The 18,174-nt window shown below is 37.7% G+C and overlaps 1 protein-coding gene and 1 long non-coding RNA gene across 2 annotated transcripts; one reads left to right on the plus strand and one right to left on the minus strand.

Annotated features, from left to right (window-relative positions):
* Window positions 1-6,373: 6,373 nt before the first annotated feature.
* fkbp1ab (FKBP prolyl isomerase 1Ab) lies at window positions 6,374-17,785 on the plus strand. The gene is made up of 5 exons (XM_044352613.1): window positions 6,374-6,544; window positions 6,683-6,730; window positions 10,391-10,503; window positions 11,264-11,420; window positions 16,346-17,785. Exons 1-4 carry the CDS (start codon window positions 6,508-6,510, stop codon window positions 11,390-11,392), a joined length of 327 nt encoding a protein of 108 aa, XP_044208548.1. The 5' UTR covers window positions 6,374-6,507; the 3' UTR covers window positions 11,393-11,420; window positions 16,346-17,785.
* On the minus strand, window positions 14,540-16,338 carry LOC122982965. The gene is made up of 2 exons (XR_006403571.1): window positions 15,134-16,338; window positions 14,540-14,686 (listed from the first exon to the last, which is right to left on the minus strand). It is a non-coding gene; the product is annotated as an uncharacterized LOC122982965 (long non-coding RNA).
* Window positions 17,786-18,174: the final 389 nt, after the last annotated feature.

Raw genomic sequence — 18,174 nt, forward strand, 5'->3', positions numbered from 1 at the left:
TTGATGGTCTTGTGTTTTTCTTATAGCTGGGAAACAGATATGTAAGACTTCCAGTGACTTTTCTAAATGGAATATGTGGTGGTATCCAAATGTGTGTTAGTATTGCAGGGAGTACACCTGTATCATTATTCAGTGCATTTGCATGAGCTTTACTGTTAATTATCCATCTGTTTGGGCAAAGACCAGATTTCAGAAAACTGGATTTCAAAAAACATTTTTCACTGTGAACAGTCGAAAGGCATCATCTGAGTGGTGTTTACTGCATACGATGAAGAGCATCCCTTACATACCAACAACAAAAATAGAATATTTTCATGGAAACCAGGACAGGTATGTATACAATTACTAAGAAATTGTCCTCAGAATGGAACTTTGACTTATAAGCCAGAGATGTTTAAGTTCAATGAGGGAGAACCTTTAAAGCTACAAAAAAGTAAAGTAACTCATCAAAGTGTGATTCTTCAGTGCTGACTGCAGCGAAGACGCGTCGCATCAATTGAGACACATTGAAACATTTGAGTGAAAAATATCCCAAGATGAAGACGAGAGGAAGAGGAGAGAGACTGGAGGGAAATAACAAGAGTTTCTGCTGAGTTCTGACTTCGCTGGTATTTCAGTATCGAGGTTGTACTCAAGTGAATGATATGAGACGAAGTCTGAACATGAAGTAATTCATTTGTGAAGGATCAAGAAACGAGTGCTACAAGGAGAAGCAAGATTTAGTCACAGCGACAGTGGTGCAAAGTAACTAAACACATTTACTCAAGTACTGCACTTAAGTACATTTTGAGGTACTTGTCCTTTACTTCCACTCTACTACGTTTCAGAGGGAAATATTGTACTTTCTACTCCACTACATTTATTTGACAGCTTTAGTTACTTTTCAGATGAAGATTTTAAAATACAACACATTGTTAAAGATGAAACCAGTGGTTTCCAACCTTTTTGGCTTTTGACGTCTTACAAAAAGCAGTGTGTAGTCGGGGTCACATTTCACATGTCTATGAGTTGTTAACTGCTCCACCAAATAGTGATTTTTTCCTCTAAACTTCTCACATGCTTTCATTTCAATAAATGTTCAAATGATCCAATATTTCACCAAAAATCAATGATTAGAGAAAAAGTCCCAAAACTGAAAAGATTTGTGTATTTTTTGTTTTTTCTTCTTTCCTCTCCCATTAATCATCTCACAACCCCTCAGATTTATCTGCTGACCCTTTGGAGGGACCCGACCCCTAGGTTGGGAACCACTGGACTAAACTAGCTAACTGTATATAAAGTAGTGTAAACTAGCTCCACCTCCAGCAGCTACAACAGTAACATGCTGCTCTAACACTGATGCTTCACTATTAATAATATAATCATGTCATATATAAAGTATATCAGTCGCTGCAGAACAATTACTTTAATACTTTACATTTTGCTGGTAACAGTCACATGCTTTTTCTTAAGTAGGATTTTTCATGCAGGACTTTTACTTGTTATGTAGTATTACATTGCTTTTTATATTTTTACATCGGTACTTTTACTTAAGTAAAGGATCTGAGTACTTTTTCCACCACTAGAGAGCAAAACTTGTGAGTTAGAATATATAAGTATGTGGACATTTTTTGTCAATGGAAACACTGGTGATGTTCATTTAGCAAGCAGGCTACCAAAGCTTTCCTCAGTAGTTACAAGTTAATAAACATGCAATAAGCCACAGCAGACATTTTAACTTGTGATAGTTGGGAAAGCACAGGTGTCACTAATAACATAAACAATGGCTCTGTTATATTTAAATAAGCCATGACAGTGCACCAGCATACATAACAGCGGGACACTAAAACTGATGCAGCTGAATGGAATTCAGCCATCATTCACTTTCCTCCTGTGACATGTTTGAATGTCTTGTGCGGAAAAAGGCCCATTTACGTGGGAAGGGGTGTATAATCTTAGAAGGTTTTTTGGCAGATGTTTAGGTTGTTCTACTCTGTGATATTACCGTGTCTTTAGAGACATGCAAGCAAAATATGAAATGAAAATAATCTGCAGTCCCTATTTATATTCACTGTATTCTGCACCAGCATTTATCTCTGTGGCCATGCACACCCACATGGACACTCCATGACATGCACTTGGAGCCAATTATCTGCTCTTGTATGGTGACCTCAGCATAACACCCCCGAACACTATTGAGCTGCAATTCTACACAATACTGAGTCATGGAGAAAGTTAGAAAATCAAAAGCTAAAAAGTGAATATATTCCACCACTCTTTCAGTTAGAAAAGACAAACTAATGCCTGCTCGCTGCATGTTACTCTATCCTCTGTAGATAAACATAATGGAATATGACTTAGAAATGGTGTCACAGTTATTACGTATTTTCTTTAATGATCTACCAATATTACATTTGTAGATACTTTATAATCGGGGATATTATAAGCACTTGCTGTTGTTATTGATTTCTACAGGAAGGAAGACACAGGTGTTGCTATAGATGCAAATTTGCTCTGGAGATGTGAGCAGAGAAATGTCTGCTGGGACATTAAGACAGTAGGGTGCTTTGAATCTGAGCTCTCACTGTGACTTCTCTCTGCCTGCTCGTCTCGCTCGCTCTCTTTTCATTAGTTTCACACTGCAGTGTGGGGCTTCATCCTGCTTTCTACAATGGCCTAGTCCACTGTAATGTCTTCCTTTATGAAGGCTTGTTTTTGTATTATTTAAAATGTTTTATGAAAATGCTTCTGAGGTGTGAATATAAATCTCATTCAGTGGAATAGACCCCCAAACACCAGAGGAAGAAAAAAAAAGCATGCATGACATATTACACACTGCCTACAAGATGTCAAGGTAGTCACAGGTTCTAGAAAACACCATACATCATGTGCCTTTGAAATAAAAGCATTTTTCTCACTTGATGCCCCCACCATTGTGCCAGAGGTAGCCTGGTGACCCTGCCATGACCCCGAGCTGTGTCCCATTCCAGGGGCCACCTCCACCAGAGGTGCAGATTCTGATCATTGCAATTTTTTTGCATGGTTTGCAAGGAGGAAGACAGACAGATATTTGTAATTGAATAGAAATGGAGTTTGTTTTTATTTAGTCTCACTGAAAACATCTGCTGTCTATAGGTACACTGAGATACAAGAAAAAGCACTTATCAGCAACTGGGAGGAGCCTTTTTCTCCATTGATCTGGTTTTGTTATTATACTGGACTTGTGATAAGCGGGTGCTGCGGATATGACACTCACTGGTAGGGTTAGGGTTAGGGTTAGTTACTACATTTTCACAGTAGATGGGATGATTGTGATCTGTGAATCCAAAAAGCAGTAATGGCCATCCATAGCAATCAACCTGTGTGTGTGTATTATATTATATCTAGATGTATGTATGTATTTTTTTCACCTACTTGCCTGCATAGTAGCAGTAACAGTGATAGAAAAAATATAATAATATATAGTAACAGTTTTAGGTTTATGTTTTCTTATTTGTTGCCCTTGTCCTTGGGGTTAGGGTTCTTTTAGCTGTATGTGCATGTCTCTTCCTTCACATTGTTCTTGGTGTAAGTACACAGAGAGCTCAAATCCATTGTATGCATACTTGGCCAGCAAATCTGATTATGATTATATAATATTATTTAACTCATACTCAAATTATGGGTTCAAACTTAAAACATATAGATTGTCTGGCCACATCCCAATCAATGTTACAGCAGGTGTTTTTTTATCCTTTTATTAAAGTTCAGAACTATATTAATGTCTGATTAATTAACACTAATGGCAGGGTGATGACATTAAATATAAATTTCACATTTTGTAAAATTAAGGTAACTTATGATTTAAAGAAATATATAAAAAATATATAAAAATACATACATATAAAAATAGGAAGATAAGCTCTAGAGCTGTATGGCTTGAGGAGGGGAATGAAACACTTTCTTTGTAAAAGATTGCAAAAGAAAATGTACAAGTGTCCTTACAATTAAAGCAAGGGTTCACAACTTTTCAAGTCTGTCTTAAAACAACAGTCAGGTGCCCAAATGAATGCTGAAATAGGTTTTTCTTGTCATAGTCATTCCTCCTGTTCATACTGACCATTAGAAGATCCTTTCATAATACCTTTGCAATGTAAATGATGGAGGAAAAAATCCACAGTCCTCCGTCTGTGAAAAATGTATTTAACAGTTTATCTGAAGCTAATCTGAAGCTTCAGCGTCCAAATAATTAAATCAAGTAGATATCTTTCAACATTACAGTCTTTTTAGTGCTAAAGTTCCTCTTTTTGTTACTATACTTCCACCGCAGTGCAACAGGGAAACACTGTCTGAGGAAACACAAAGAGGGAATTTGATGCAAAAAAGACTGTAAATGTGATATATTTACAGATATCCACTTGAAATGACTAACTGAGACTGCTGAAGGCTCATATAAGCTTCAGGGAATCTTTTAAATGCATTTTTGCACAAAGTGATGTGGACAAACACTGAAATCACATTTGAAGAGGATCTTTTAATAGCCAGTATAAACAGGAGGAATGATCACAGTGAGGAAAACCTCTTTCAGTGTTCATATGGACACTGGTAAACTGATATTATTATGAGATAGTAAGTCATTATTATGAGATAGTAAGTCAGTATTATGAGATACTAAGTCATTATGAGATACTAAGTCATTATTTTGAGATATTAAGTCATTATTATGAGATACTAAGTCATTATTATGAGATATCAAGTCATTATTATGAGATAGTAAGTCATTATTTTGAGATACTAAGTCATTATTATGAGATACTAAGTCATTATTATGAGATAGTTTCTCATTATTATGAGATACTAAGTCATTATTAGGAGATAGTAAGTCATTATTATGAGATACTAAGTCATTATTATGAGATAGTAAGTCATTATTATGAGATATCAAGTCATTATTATGAGATAGAAAGTCATTATTATGAGATAGTAAGTCATTATTATGAGATATCAAGTCATTATTATGAGATACTAAGTCATTATTATGAGATACTAAGTCATTATTATGAGATACTAAGTCATTATTATGAGATAGTTTCTCATTATTATGAAATACTAAGTCATTATTAGGAGATAGTAAGTCATTATTATGAGATACTAAGTCATTATTATGAGATAGTAAGTCATTATTATGAGATATCAAGTCATTATTATGAGATAGAAAGTCATTATTATGAGATAGTAAGTCATTATTATGAGATATCAAGTCATTATTATGAGATACTAAGTCATTATTTTGAGATACTAATTCATTATTATGAGATATCAAGTCATTATTATGAGATAGTAAGTCATTATTATGAGATAGTAAGTCATTATTATGAGATATCAAGTCATTATTATGAGATACTAAGTCATTATGAGATATCAAGTCATTATTATGAGATAGTAAGTCATTATTTTGAGGTACTAAGTCATTATTATGAGATATCAAGTCATTATTATGAGATACTAAGTCATTATTATGAGATAGTAAGTCATTATTATGAGATAGTAAGTCATTATTATGATATATCAAGTCATTATTATGAGATACTAAGTCATTATTATGAGATACTAAGTCATTATTTTGAGATACTAAGTCATTATTATGAGATACTAAGTCATTATTTTGAGATATTAAGTCATTATTTTGAGATATTAAGTCATTATTATGAGATACTAAGTCATTATTATGAGATACTAAGTCATTATTATGAGATATCAAGTCATTATTATGAGATAGTAAGTCATTATTTTGAGATACTATGTCATTATTATGAGATACTAAGTCATTATTTTGAGATATTAAGTCATTATTATGAGATACTAAGTCATTATTTTGAGATACTAAGTCATTATTTTAAGATAGTAAGTAGTTATTATGAGATACTAAGTCATTGTTATGAGATACTAAGTCATTATTTTGAGATATTAAGTCATTATTATGAGATACTAAGTCATTATTTTGAGATATTAAGTCATTATTATGAGATACTAAGTCATTATTTTGAGATACTAAGTCATTATTATGAGATAGTAAGTAATTATTATGAGATACTAAGTCATTATTATGAGATACTAAGTCATTATTATGAGATACTAAGTCATTATTTTGAAATAGTTTCTCATTATAATGACTTACAGGATCTTTTTTTTCACAGTGGCGGAAATGGGCTTACATAGTTTTAAGACAGACTTGAAAAAAGGTTTTATAGAAGAAGTACAGCACCAGTTTCATCGTGATCTCGTAAATGTATTTTAATGGAATCAGATTATGCTATTGCTATGTGGCCCTCCAGTATGGCATCCTTCTGTAGCCTGCTGATTTTACTTTGGAGGTAGTGGGCGGAAGTGTTGTTGCAGAGTAGGAGTAAGCGATGCTGGTCTCCCTCATGGTCTCCCTGCAGAGAGAGAGAGACAGACAGCTGAGAACATCCGCCGGAGGAGCAGACAGACACATTACGGGAAGAGTGTGTTGCCGGGTGCAGGGACAGCTCCATAACACACCGCAAAATGGGAGTCGAAATCGAGACAATAACCCCGGGCGACGGTAAAGCGATTGCAAGAAAAGGAAATTAGTGCAAAATATGCACTCATCTATTTGCATATATCTAACTCACCCGCCGATATGCCGCCTTAATTGCGTCGTATGGCCGTTATATTAAGCGCCTCTTTGGTTTTTCCACAGGAAGGACTTTCCCAAAAAAGGGACAGACGTGTGTGGTGCATTATGTCGGTGAGTTTTAAATAAGAAACTTATTATAAAACCCTTCTACCCCTCTGCATGCATGGAGAGATTCTGCACATTTAGCTACTCTAGTTGGTTATTTCTACTCATGAAGGCCATACAAGTGGAGTGACGGCTGTGGGCAACTGTCTCCTGCACCCGTATGACAAATAGCCAAGCATGCAATCCTGTAAGTATCACTGCAAAAAGTAGGAACGTTAGAGGTGTTTGTGATACTAGAATACATAAAGCTGTGAAGTGCGATAAACTATGCCACAGCAGACATGTTTTAGCCTAAATGCTTGCAGGCAGTGATTTTTCAGTAGGGCAGAGAGGCATGATTGTCAGTCACCGACGAGGCAGCATGAAAATTTAACCCCTTCACCACAATTTCTCTCCCCAGAAACACATTTGTATTGAAGATATTCGGATGTGATAATGATGTTGACAGCAGCAGTGGTGGCGGCGTGTCCGGGGACAGCGCACTGCATGGCTTCATCACTGCGTAAAATCATGCGCGCTCCAGTATTTTGGCCGAGCGGTCCATTACAGTCTCACTAAGATCAGTAGATAATGTGGTAATTTGTCTTGTCTGGAGAATTACAAAACAACAGGAGACGCAGACGGATTCCGCCGCAGGGTTCACTCAGAGGGCCAGACAGACAGACAGACAGACAGACAGCCCGGGCCAGACAGCGGGGGTTTAAATCCTGTCTGATTTCCAACGCTTTTCTGTCTTTGTTGGAGTTTCTGGGGGGGTTGGTGGCGTTCAGTTGAGCGGATTATAACCGTCTGGGCGACTGCAATAATGGCTGACTAACTATAATATTGCTGTAATATTCCTCCAGAGACAGAAAATGTTTGAGTCACACTTAATATTTAAAGTATTCCTACTATACCGGCTATTGTGTCAATATAGGGGCTATAATGCGCTCAAGGCAGTCAGTTGTATCTATCAATCAAAATACAATATTATATCTAGCAGTGCTTATTGTGCACTGATTGTTTTTTTGATAAATCATCTGGTCTCTACAGCATATTAGTAAATAAAAAAGCCCATCACCAGTTCTCTGAGTCCAAGTTTAGTCCTCATCTGTCTTGTTTTGCCTGACCAACAGTTTGACATGTTCACACTACTATCATACAAGAAACAGTGAACTTTTGCTTAAAAATTACTAAATTGACTAATCGTTTCAGCTATAACTATATCTTGACAAGTGTTTACCGCCATGCTAGCAGCTCTGTGAGGCTGAACTTGTATAGTGGTGCTATGCAGCGGTGCCGGAATGAGTTTTGAAGTGGAGGGGACATCCAGCTATACCTAGCTATATAACCTATAACCCCATTCACTTTTCCAGCTGTTGGGGGAACAGCAGACATGACTTTTCTTGGTCTTGAGAAGCTGGCGGCCCGCTAGGCTTGTACAATTAAAGGGGAAACATTGAACTTCCTTGTACGAATCAGTACATATTTATAGGCCTATGTGCAATAAAATCAAATGTTTTTGCCCTTTGCTCATGGCAGTTATGACAATCATTATTTATGCATGTGTTTGGCAGGCAAGTTTCACCCATACTCCAGAGATTTATATGCCAACAGTTTGACATGTTCAGACTACTATCATACAAGAAACAGTGAACTTTTGCCTAAAAATTACTAAATCGACTGATCGTTTCAGCTTCAACTATATCTTAACAAGACTAAGTGTTTTCCGCCATGCTAGCAGCTCTGTGAGGCTGAACTTATACAGTGGTGCTATGCAGCGGTGCCGGAACGAGTTTTGAAGTGGAGGGGACATCCAGCTATACCTAGCTATATAACCTATAACCCCATTCACTTTTCCAGCTGTTGGGGGAACAGCAGACATGACTTTTCTTGGTCTTGAGAAGCTGGCGGCCCACCAGGCTTGTACAATTATAGGGAAAACATTGAACTTCCTTGTTGGAATCAGTACATATTTATAGGCCTATGTGCAATAAAATCAAATGTTTTTGCCCTTTGCTCATGGCAGATATGACAATCATTATTTATGCATGTGTGTTTGGCAGGCAAGTTATACCCATACTTTAGAGATTAATATGCAAAGAGTTTGACATATTCAGACTACTATCATACCAGAAACGGTGAATTTTTGCTTAAAAATTACTAAGTCGACTTATTGTTTCAGGTTTAATTATATCTTGACGAGACTAAGTGTTTACCGCCATGCTAGCAGCTCTGTGAGGCTGAACTTATACAGTGGTGCTATGACAACACTGACATAAAGATGTTAAGCAGATGTCATTCTTACCATGTCCACCAAAGTCATTGGGATTCATCCGCTGGGCACCATGAATATCTGTACCAAATTTCAAGGCAATCCATCCAACAGTTGTTGAGATATTTTAGTCTGGACCAAAGTGGTGGACAGACAGACTGACATTTCCATCCATAGCACCATGCTGCTAAAATGTATTACAAGACACTCCAATTTAAATTCAGTACAAACAATAAAAACATCAGCAGCAAATATGGGAGTCCAGGTGGCTTTTGCTTCCCAGTGTGCTGGACTGTATATTTGTCTGCACCTGTTCTTAGTTTTGCAAAGCTGGTCTGAGTCTTCTTGCCTGGTGAGACAGACATAACTCACCCTGTAATACAAACCTCTTTGGTTCAAGATTATGTAACTTGGCCTCATTTGGGCCTTTGCCCACTGAAGTTTTTTTTTTTTTTTAGGTATGAAGAAGATCAGCCTGCTTCCTTTTTGTTTTTTTTGTTTTTTTTTATATCACCCAAGCTACAGGATTTCCTCTCTGGGCGGCCTCCCTTCCTGTCAACTTACAAAGCAGCCTTGAAATGCAGCATGAAACAGGATATTCCATTACACAAGCCTTTGTAAATGTAGACGTCCAAATGCAGATCAAAACTCAGATTTGCTGGGATTTTGGAAAGGTCCTGTTAGGAGGAAATGTTTGGCGTGTGAAAATGTCAACGCTACACTGTTTGGTGATGAAGCGGGACATGCAGTGTATTGGCTTTGATACTTGAGCAGGACCTTTCAGCTCTTATAAATGATTCCATTAGGCTGCTATCTTGATGTTCAGAGGAGGACAGGACACCCACTCCACTGCCTGGATTACACAGTCCCTGATGTGCCCAACAACATGCACACATACTCACACACACATACATATCATACCATCACAACACACACATGCTGCCTTACTGGTGCTAATAACAGTAATAGCACTGGTGTAAATAGTCTTGGAGGGGTGCTATTCTGCGGTTTGATGCTTGTGTTTTCCTGACTGTCACACTGAAACCCACCCAGCAGACAGCTGCAGCGTCTATTTCTGAGATCCTTGGAATCCCTTCATTTGCACTCTCAATATACACACAGCAGGGATGATGGATGTCAGACAAGCTTAGAAGATGTATTTGTTTCTAATATTTTTATAAAATGTTATAAATACAGTTTATTGTGGCTGAATGTTGCTGCACAGAGAGTCAGAATTTATCCATCATTTTATTATCTGATCTATACAGAAATTCTCACAGTGATGAATCCTGTCATGTTGCGCATGTTCAGAAGTAATGGCTGGATTTTTCATCCACAGAATAAGGTTGTGCATTGGCAGCTTCTCCATTGTTTTTCTCTTTCTGACTCTCTCTCAATCCCTGTGTTCGTAGGCTCCTTGACAGATGGACGCAAGTTTGATTCGTCCCGTGATAGGGACAAGCCTTTCAGGTTCAAGATCGGCAAGCAGGAGGTGATCCGAGGCTGGGAAGAGGGTGTAGTGCAGGTAGGCTGAAGAATTGGAAGTGTATTGCACATAAAAATATGCATGTTCATTTAATACAGACTTTTGATGAACTCTGAATCTAATTGTTAGCTTTATGAATTGATTTCTGCAAGCTGCACTCATTCAGCCTCTCAGAGAAGAGTATACTTTACATGCTACAGTGTATTTATTAGTGCCATTGGTACAGACAGATTCCGGGAAAAAAGTCATGCAACTAAAGAGCTTTAACAATCATGATTCAGAGGCAGAAATAATTCAGAGTGCAAGAAAGGAAATGCATTTTGTGGCTTATAATTTTGTTTTGCTGAAATACATTCATTTATTGACATGGTTCCATTATCGAGTTTTTCCCTCACCAAGATCTCCATTAACGCTGCAAACAGTGGGCCAATACAGCATGGATGCAGCTCTATATGTCACAGACTCACACACTCGCCCACAGCATTTAGATGAAGGGGCTGGTGAATGGTGCTGCCTGTCTGAAGGTCCTTTTGATATCTGAATAAGGCATCTTAATGATTGAAACATCAAATATTGTGCAATAAATAGTGTATGCACTAAGAATTAGATTTAGAAATAATGGAGTGTCATTATTATGAGAGATTTTTCACTTTCACTGTCCCCTGTTGTTTATTATCCAACTTAGACTGCAGAGACTGCATTATGATCCAATTAACGGTATCTTCCAGCTGGTCCACATGACTCCTGTTGTCTCCTTCTTTCTCCTCTGTTTGTGTCATCTGCCTCTTTGCTCCTCCAGATGAGTGTTGGCCAAAGAGCCAAGCTGACCTGTTCACCTGACTATGCTTATGGAAACAAAGGCCACCCAGGCATCATTCCTCCTAACGCCACCCTCATCTTTGACGTTGAGCTGCTGGGTTTGGAATGAAACAAATCCACCACATATTTTTGTGTGTGTAAGTAATATGCAAGAAGTTACAATCTGCTGGTTACAGTTGGGTTTTGCATGTTTTAGCCACAATATCACATCCTTCTGTGGCTGCATTAAGACTGAAATCAGCCCTGTGTTAAAACAATGCAAGGGGCTGCGTTGGTGGGAGTGAGACAATGAAATATAATCCACGAAGTCCAGTTGGAGCTACAGATTAATGCAATTAAAGACTTATCAGATGCCAAAACACTTTACATGGACTTTACATGGCGGCAACTATTTTATCTTTTGTTGCAACACTTGGAGGTGAGCAGCAGAAACACAGCATTCACGTTACACAAGTAATCACCAGGAATATGTGCTTGCATGTATGTAATTGGCCACTGCAGTGGATGTCGACACGTTGCGTCACAGAAAAAGTTGAACCCAGTTCAACTTTTTTGTCGGACGTCCCAGCATTGTTTTGCCGTGCCCTTTGCATTGGCACCCCCACTCAATGCACTGCCCCCATTCAAATGAATGAGAGGGCTGCGTTTTGTCATGCAGAGCTAATGTTGGTGTGGATGCCACCATAAGGTCCAATTTGTGGTGCTAGTGGCTTGAGGACGTAGTTTCTACTCACAGGGTTAGAATCTAAATGTTATTTTGCTTACCTGCTATCCAGCTGCAGGTTGTATCCTCAAAGGTATATTTGTGATCTCACAGATGTCTGCTGTCTGCCCAGATTGATAAAATATTTCCCTTGGGAGAAACTTATAATACAGTATTTCCACAGATTGTGCTGGCCACTTAACAGTGGCTTGAATGAATGTTCCAGCATAGAGGTGGAGCAGAGTGTCAGAGTCTGTAAAATATCAGATTTAAACAAAGTTCAGTCTGGGAAGACAGAAGACACGTGTGAGATCACAAAAATACCTTGAAACCACAACCCACTGCTGGATAACTGGAGAGAAAAAAAAAAATTAACAGGGGAACGCTATGTGACTGAATCAACAAGTGCTGAGGTCACAAATGGGGTTAATTGGTGAACTGTTGTAGCTGGAGAGCTAACAGTTAACACGATCTCTCTATGCTGTCCTGTTGACTCCCCCCTGGATTGTACATCATTTCATTCAATAAAGCTGAAAGGGGGAAAAAGTCTCTGAAAAAGCTGGGAAGCTAGCTAGCTTAATTGTTAACTGGACAATAAGTTCACGCAGTTTATTCACGAGACATTGAGACCATTGACTCCTGTCTCATAACTGTCTGTTTACAGAGAAGTGTATAGCACCAAAATAATTTTTAAGCAAAGAAGGTGGATGGTATGCATGTACAAACCCCGGATGGATGTAGGCACAGGACAAACGTTTATATTGTTTTTTTAATTTTATAAACTTTAAATTAGTATTGATATTCATATTAATATGTCCCGTGAAGAAAATCACAATCCTCATTATCAGTGAAGTTGTTCTGTGATTGATTGCACTCATTTGATGTCAACAAACTGTGGTGAATTAAGGTTCTTATGGGTCCCAAGGCTACACCTTTTCTTGTGTTCCCCACCATCATATATTTACAAAAAAAGTCTGACCGCGACTTGTTTGTGACACAGACTAATATCAGCAAGAGATGATAAAAAGAAAACACCAGAATGGCGCTCAGAAGTGGTGTGATATCTGAGCAATTTAGAGCTAAGTCTTATAATAATATATAATATAATAACAAAGATGTTTAAAATGACAAATCCCATCAGCTGTAAAGATTGTATTGCCCTCTGAGTAGGGAATCCTGCCATGACTGAACAGTGCCAAGACATCTACTGCATATGCAGGGTTCCAAGATCAGCACTGGGGACAGCGGACACACTTGGTGCAGAATGTTAGATCCAACTGAAAATTATCTATTGATAATAGTCAACCTTTATCACAACTGGACATTATTTAACATCAGTAAAGTTCAGTTCACTGTAGCCTTGTGATCCAGAAGCCTCCAGACAGATAAGATCACAACTGCAACATATGGTGGAAAATAAAAATACAATGGAGATATGTCGGCTGATATCTTGAAAATAACACAGTTTTCAAGCTATTTGAAATCACCTCATTTTGTTTTCACAAGTCTTATTTAACAAGTTTATTTAATTGTGTGTTTGAAACTGTAACTGTGAAAAATCTTTTGATTTATTTGGTTGTGGAATGAAAACAGCAGGCATTCAGTGCATGCAGGTCTGAATGATAATTAAAGGTTATGTCCCAAACCATAAGTCATAGTCCAGCCTGCTCCCCGAGAGTGGTGGTGCTGATGTAGGATATGTTTGATGGAGCAGACACATTTCTTACCTACCAGTTTCAGATAAATTAATCCTCAACATAGCTAAAATCTATATTTTTATATTAACAATGCATCACATGACTCCTTGTATGTGAAGTGGGTTATTCAGAGAATTATAGCCCAACTCTGCATCCCCCTCAGCTCTGCGGAGCTATTTAGCTTCTTTCAGCTCATTGTTTTGGTTTTCGGAGGGGTCGACTGCTTTTCATGTTTAACCCAAACATATCTGCTTTTACTGTCAGTGTAAATGTGTTCAGTTTCACTCTGCCACCACATTAATGGTGGCAGCACTTGAGATTGCAACACATGCTACACATTATTACTTTTTTATATGAGGGAAAACAATGACAAATTAATTGTATGCTTTAGCAACCTTTTATAAAGGTTACACCTGGAACCTTTTTAGATGGTTCTACCTAGAACCTAACATAAAGGCTTATACTTCAAACTTTCTCTGAAAAGTTCCACCCAGAATCCCCTATGAGATATGGTGTAATGGTTTCACCCAGAGCCCTCACTGGGGGTTCTATCCAGAACCTTTTCACCTTCATCTAGAACCCACCCAGGGGGTTCCACCAAGAACCCTTTAATATTTCAAGAGTTTCATCTAGAACCCAGAGAGATCCACCGAGAACCCTTTCATATTTCAAGAGTTTCATCTAGAACCCAGAGAGATCCACCGAGAACCCTTTCATATTTCAAAGGTTTCACCTAGAACCCTCTTGTCCGCTTAGGGTTCTATGAAGAACCATTTTGTATTCTACAGATTAGGCAACAAATAATTGAATACTATTTATTGTATATTGTGGTCATCCATCATTTTAACAATCTATGTTACAATTACCTATGTTGACACTGAGAAAAAATTCAAACAATTTTTAATGAGAAAAAAAATTATTTAAAAAATCTTGGAACAATGATGGATAAGGAGGGGAGACTCTCTGAGGATAAGCCAACAGAAATGGAGAGGCTGTGTAGGTCCTGGGGGGGAACAGGTCAAAAGTGAATAAATGTGATCTCCAACAATGGTGACATAGCAGAGAGGAAAGAGAAAAAAGACAGTTTTTAGCATCAATCCAAGGTACACTTATTACACCAGATGAAGCAGTAAGCCATCTACAAACAACAAAGTAATGCATGGTCCAATGAGAGTAATCAGAGTATGGGCACATAATAATGGTGACAGTGGAACAGATTGAATAAGCCTGTTTTCCAACTCCTATGCTAAGAGCTTCCACTGGCACACAATCAGGTGAAAGTGAGGGAACATTGATAATTCATTGTAACATCTCACCAGAAAAGGCATTTGAGTCATCACCCAAACCCCCTTGTTCAAGTCACTGGCACACGTCATTTTTTGTTCAGGTTGTAAAACTCATGTTCTACAAAAAAGAATATTGCTGAAATAAGATACTAGAGTTAGTTTACCTTGATACTCTGAAGTTTCTGATATCTGTCACTTCAATCCAGTGTCTAGTATCAATTCATACACAGGTGATCACACATTGTGTGAATGGTAATCACTATTGATATGTCACACCTGTTTTGTAGAGAAGGGCAGACCATGTGGTGCAATCTGTAGGGAAACCAGCTCACAAGTCCCACATACTAATCCCAACAGGGTAGCCACATCCCAGGCCCCATATATCAAACCCCAGCCTTTCTCCTGGGAGACTGGGGTTCAACTCCTGGCTCCAAGATCCCTCCACACTGTAGTCCTCCATCCCCCCAGCCCTCCCACCATCCATACTAAAGGAAAATAGATAAGGAGGGTCTACTGCCCACTCTCCAAAAAGAAAATAAATTCGGGGAAAGAGGTTGTACTTACAATCGTCAAAACAAAACTAACATGGTAGCTCAGTAGGTAAGAGTGCTATTTTGAAGATTGAGTGTTCAAGACATGATCTTCCCACCAGAGAGCACATCATGTAGCTACATAATATATATGCACTGTGTTCTTAGCCACTCTTCATAAAAGCACCCATTAAGTGTTGTACATCATGAATTAGAAATTATCCAAACAAAACAATATCAAAAAAGATCTTCAACAGACATATGCCCCTCAAGTCAACCCTTGTCTCTATGATCTCTCCACAGCCTACAACACCTATATACAGTCTCACATTAGAGGGACTACCAAATTGACATAGTGTCTGTTCAATACAGGTATGCAATTAACTATTGTATGGTATGAAATGATGGTAAAGAAAGACTATGGCAGAACATAAGTAAAATGAATTGATTAAGGGGATTCCAGATACATCTACATTTAAAATAGTATTTGAAACATTTGAATATTTGAGGGTGAGGCTCTTTTAATACCTATGCTTTCAACAATCCTTGAGGAACTCTTTCTTCCAAAAAGGGTTCTTTGGATGTAAAGGGTTCTTATTGGAACCCTTAGTCTAACAAAGAACCTTGAAGAACCCTTTCTTCAAAAAACATTTTTCAGAAGCAAATGGTTCTGGGTAGAACCTCAGCCCTTCAAGAAGAATCCTTTTGGAACCCTTACTTCTAAGAATGTAAAACATTAAGGGGAGATTGAGTAGCTGTGTGATTGAACCCTGCACACCGAGGTACACTGGAGGCATGCTGTTATTTTGCTTCATCCTGAATTTTTCTTCTTAATTGTCTTTACAGGTGACTTCCTACCTGGGTGACTTGGAGAGAAGCTAGGAGAGTCTGCACTTGATTCTATAAGAGGCTTGAGTCTATAGTTCCACCATATTTATGGTTATTATTTCATCAAACTATGACAGTTTGTATTATTTTGTCTCTGTGACTAAGTTAATTCTATTTTTCCATCATATTCTTCCTTCTAAAACTATGGGCCATAACCTTACAAACCTCCATTTTCTTAATCTTGAATTTTTGTGAATTGAGTTTCTTTTTTCTTTGTGTGTGTGTTTTAACTATTAGTTGTGCATGGTTATGCTGAAAAGTACAAAATACCAATGAACCACTAGCAGTGACATTCATCTCCTATGAATCAATGAGTAGTAGTATTAGAATGTTTGAGAGCTGGTGCTTGTTATATTAAAGAAACAAAAAGTGTACACAAAAATTGAAAAGCACACATTTGTATCTAAACCCTTTTCAGCTAAAAATTAGAACAAATGAAATGAGCTTCTGTTAGAGAGAGAGGGCTCAGCGTTGAATTCAGTGGTATATCATTGTTATGTTAGGCCTTAATGGTGCAACACAAGAACTGAGTTGGGAAAATATTCCCATTTGTATATAGTACTACTGTGTTTTCTTTTTCATTGAAATTAATGAAAGTGTGAACTAAAGAGGGGTAATTGGCGCAAAGGAGAACCAATCACAGTCATAGATAGTTCTAACGTGTGCCTAAATATTTTCACCAGACACATGACAACTACCTTACCCTGTCTGCATGTTGTAGGCCCGGCGGAAACCCTAGTATGTATGTGTGGAAAGCTTTGCGTCCAATTCGCGTTACCATTGCCTTTTCATCTCGCCAAGTCTTTAAACCCCATTTAAAGCCATACACCAGTTGAACAGTGCAAAGACAGGATTTGCAGTGACACACATAAATTGGAGTTTGTTATTCTTTTCTTAGAAAAAGGGGAAATGCTTGAAATTTACAAAAAAGGGGTTGAGGAATCAATCAAATTGTGACCTCCCCCAACCTTATTTTGTGTAACAACTTCAATCATGTATTTTTCAGATGCCAACTTTCTATCTCTGAGAATCAACAAAGCTAGTGTTTAACCTATGATAATAGGATACCTAGGATAATAGTGTTTTTTTTTCTGTCAGGTGTCAGTATAGTACCACACTGCCTAACTGAAGGCTGTTGAGGTAGAAAATTCTGACACACAGGCATCCTAGTGGTTTTGTATCTCAAATAAATAGTTTTAAATGGAGTTTAAATGAAGGAATATGCTGGCCTGGCTGTCAGATATTGATTATGGCTGTCAATGTTACATATTGGCCAAGCTGCAACTGGTGTGGCAGCAGTCCACCTCTGTACTGTGTAGTTATGTGCTGATACGTTACTGTATGCAGGCTAAACCAATGATGACATATTTAAAATAAAAGAAGTGCTCTCCACCTGAAGGCTTTTTTTAATATTTTCTCACTACTGATAGACCATATTTGATTAATTAAAAATGTGTGTTTATGCTTTTAATCTTTTCCATTAATGAAATGGTGGTGGTGTGTTTTTTTAAACAATGCTGACTTGTGAAATATTACTCATGTTACTAAAAATAATTTTGACTACATGAGGATTGATTGATCAATAGTTTGAATATTTTGCATTGTCATGTACCATACACAGCAAAACCAGTTTTGCAACTTGCTAATTAACAGTGGTGGAAAGTAACAGTAAGTACATTCAATCAAGTGTTGCAGACAATTTTGAAGTAGGCCTACATGTTCTTTACGTGTATAATTCCAATTGATTCAACTTTACACTTTAATACACATTTCAAAGGGAAATATTG

This window comes from Thunnus albacares, chromosome 5 (genome assembly GCF_914725855.1).
Source record: "Thunnus albacares chromosome 5, fThuAlb1.1, whole genome shotgun sequence".
NCBI classification, from domain to species: Eukaryota; Metazoa; Chordata; class Actinopteri; order Scombriformes; family Scombridae; genus Thunnus; species Thunnus albacares.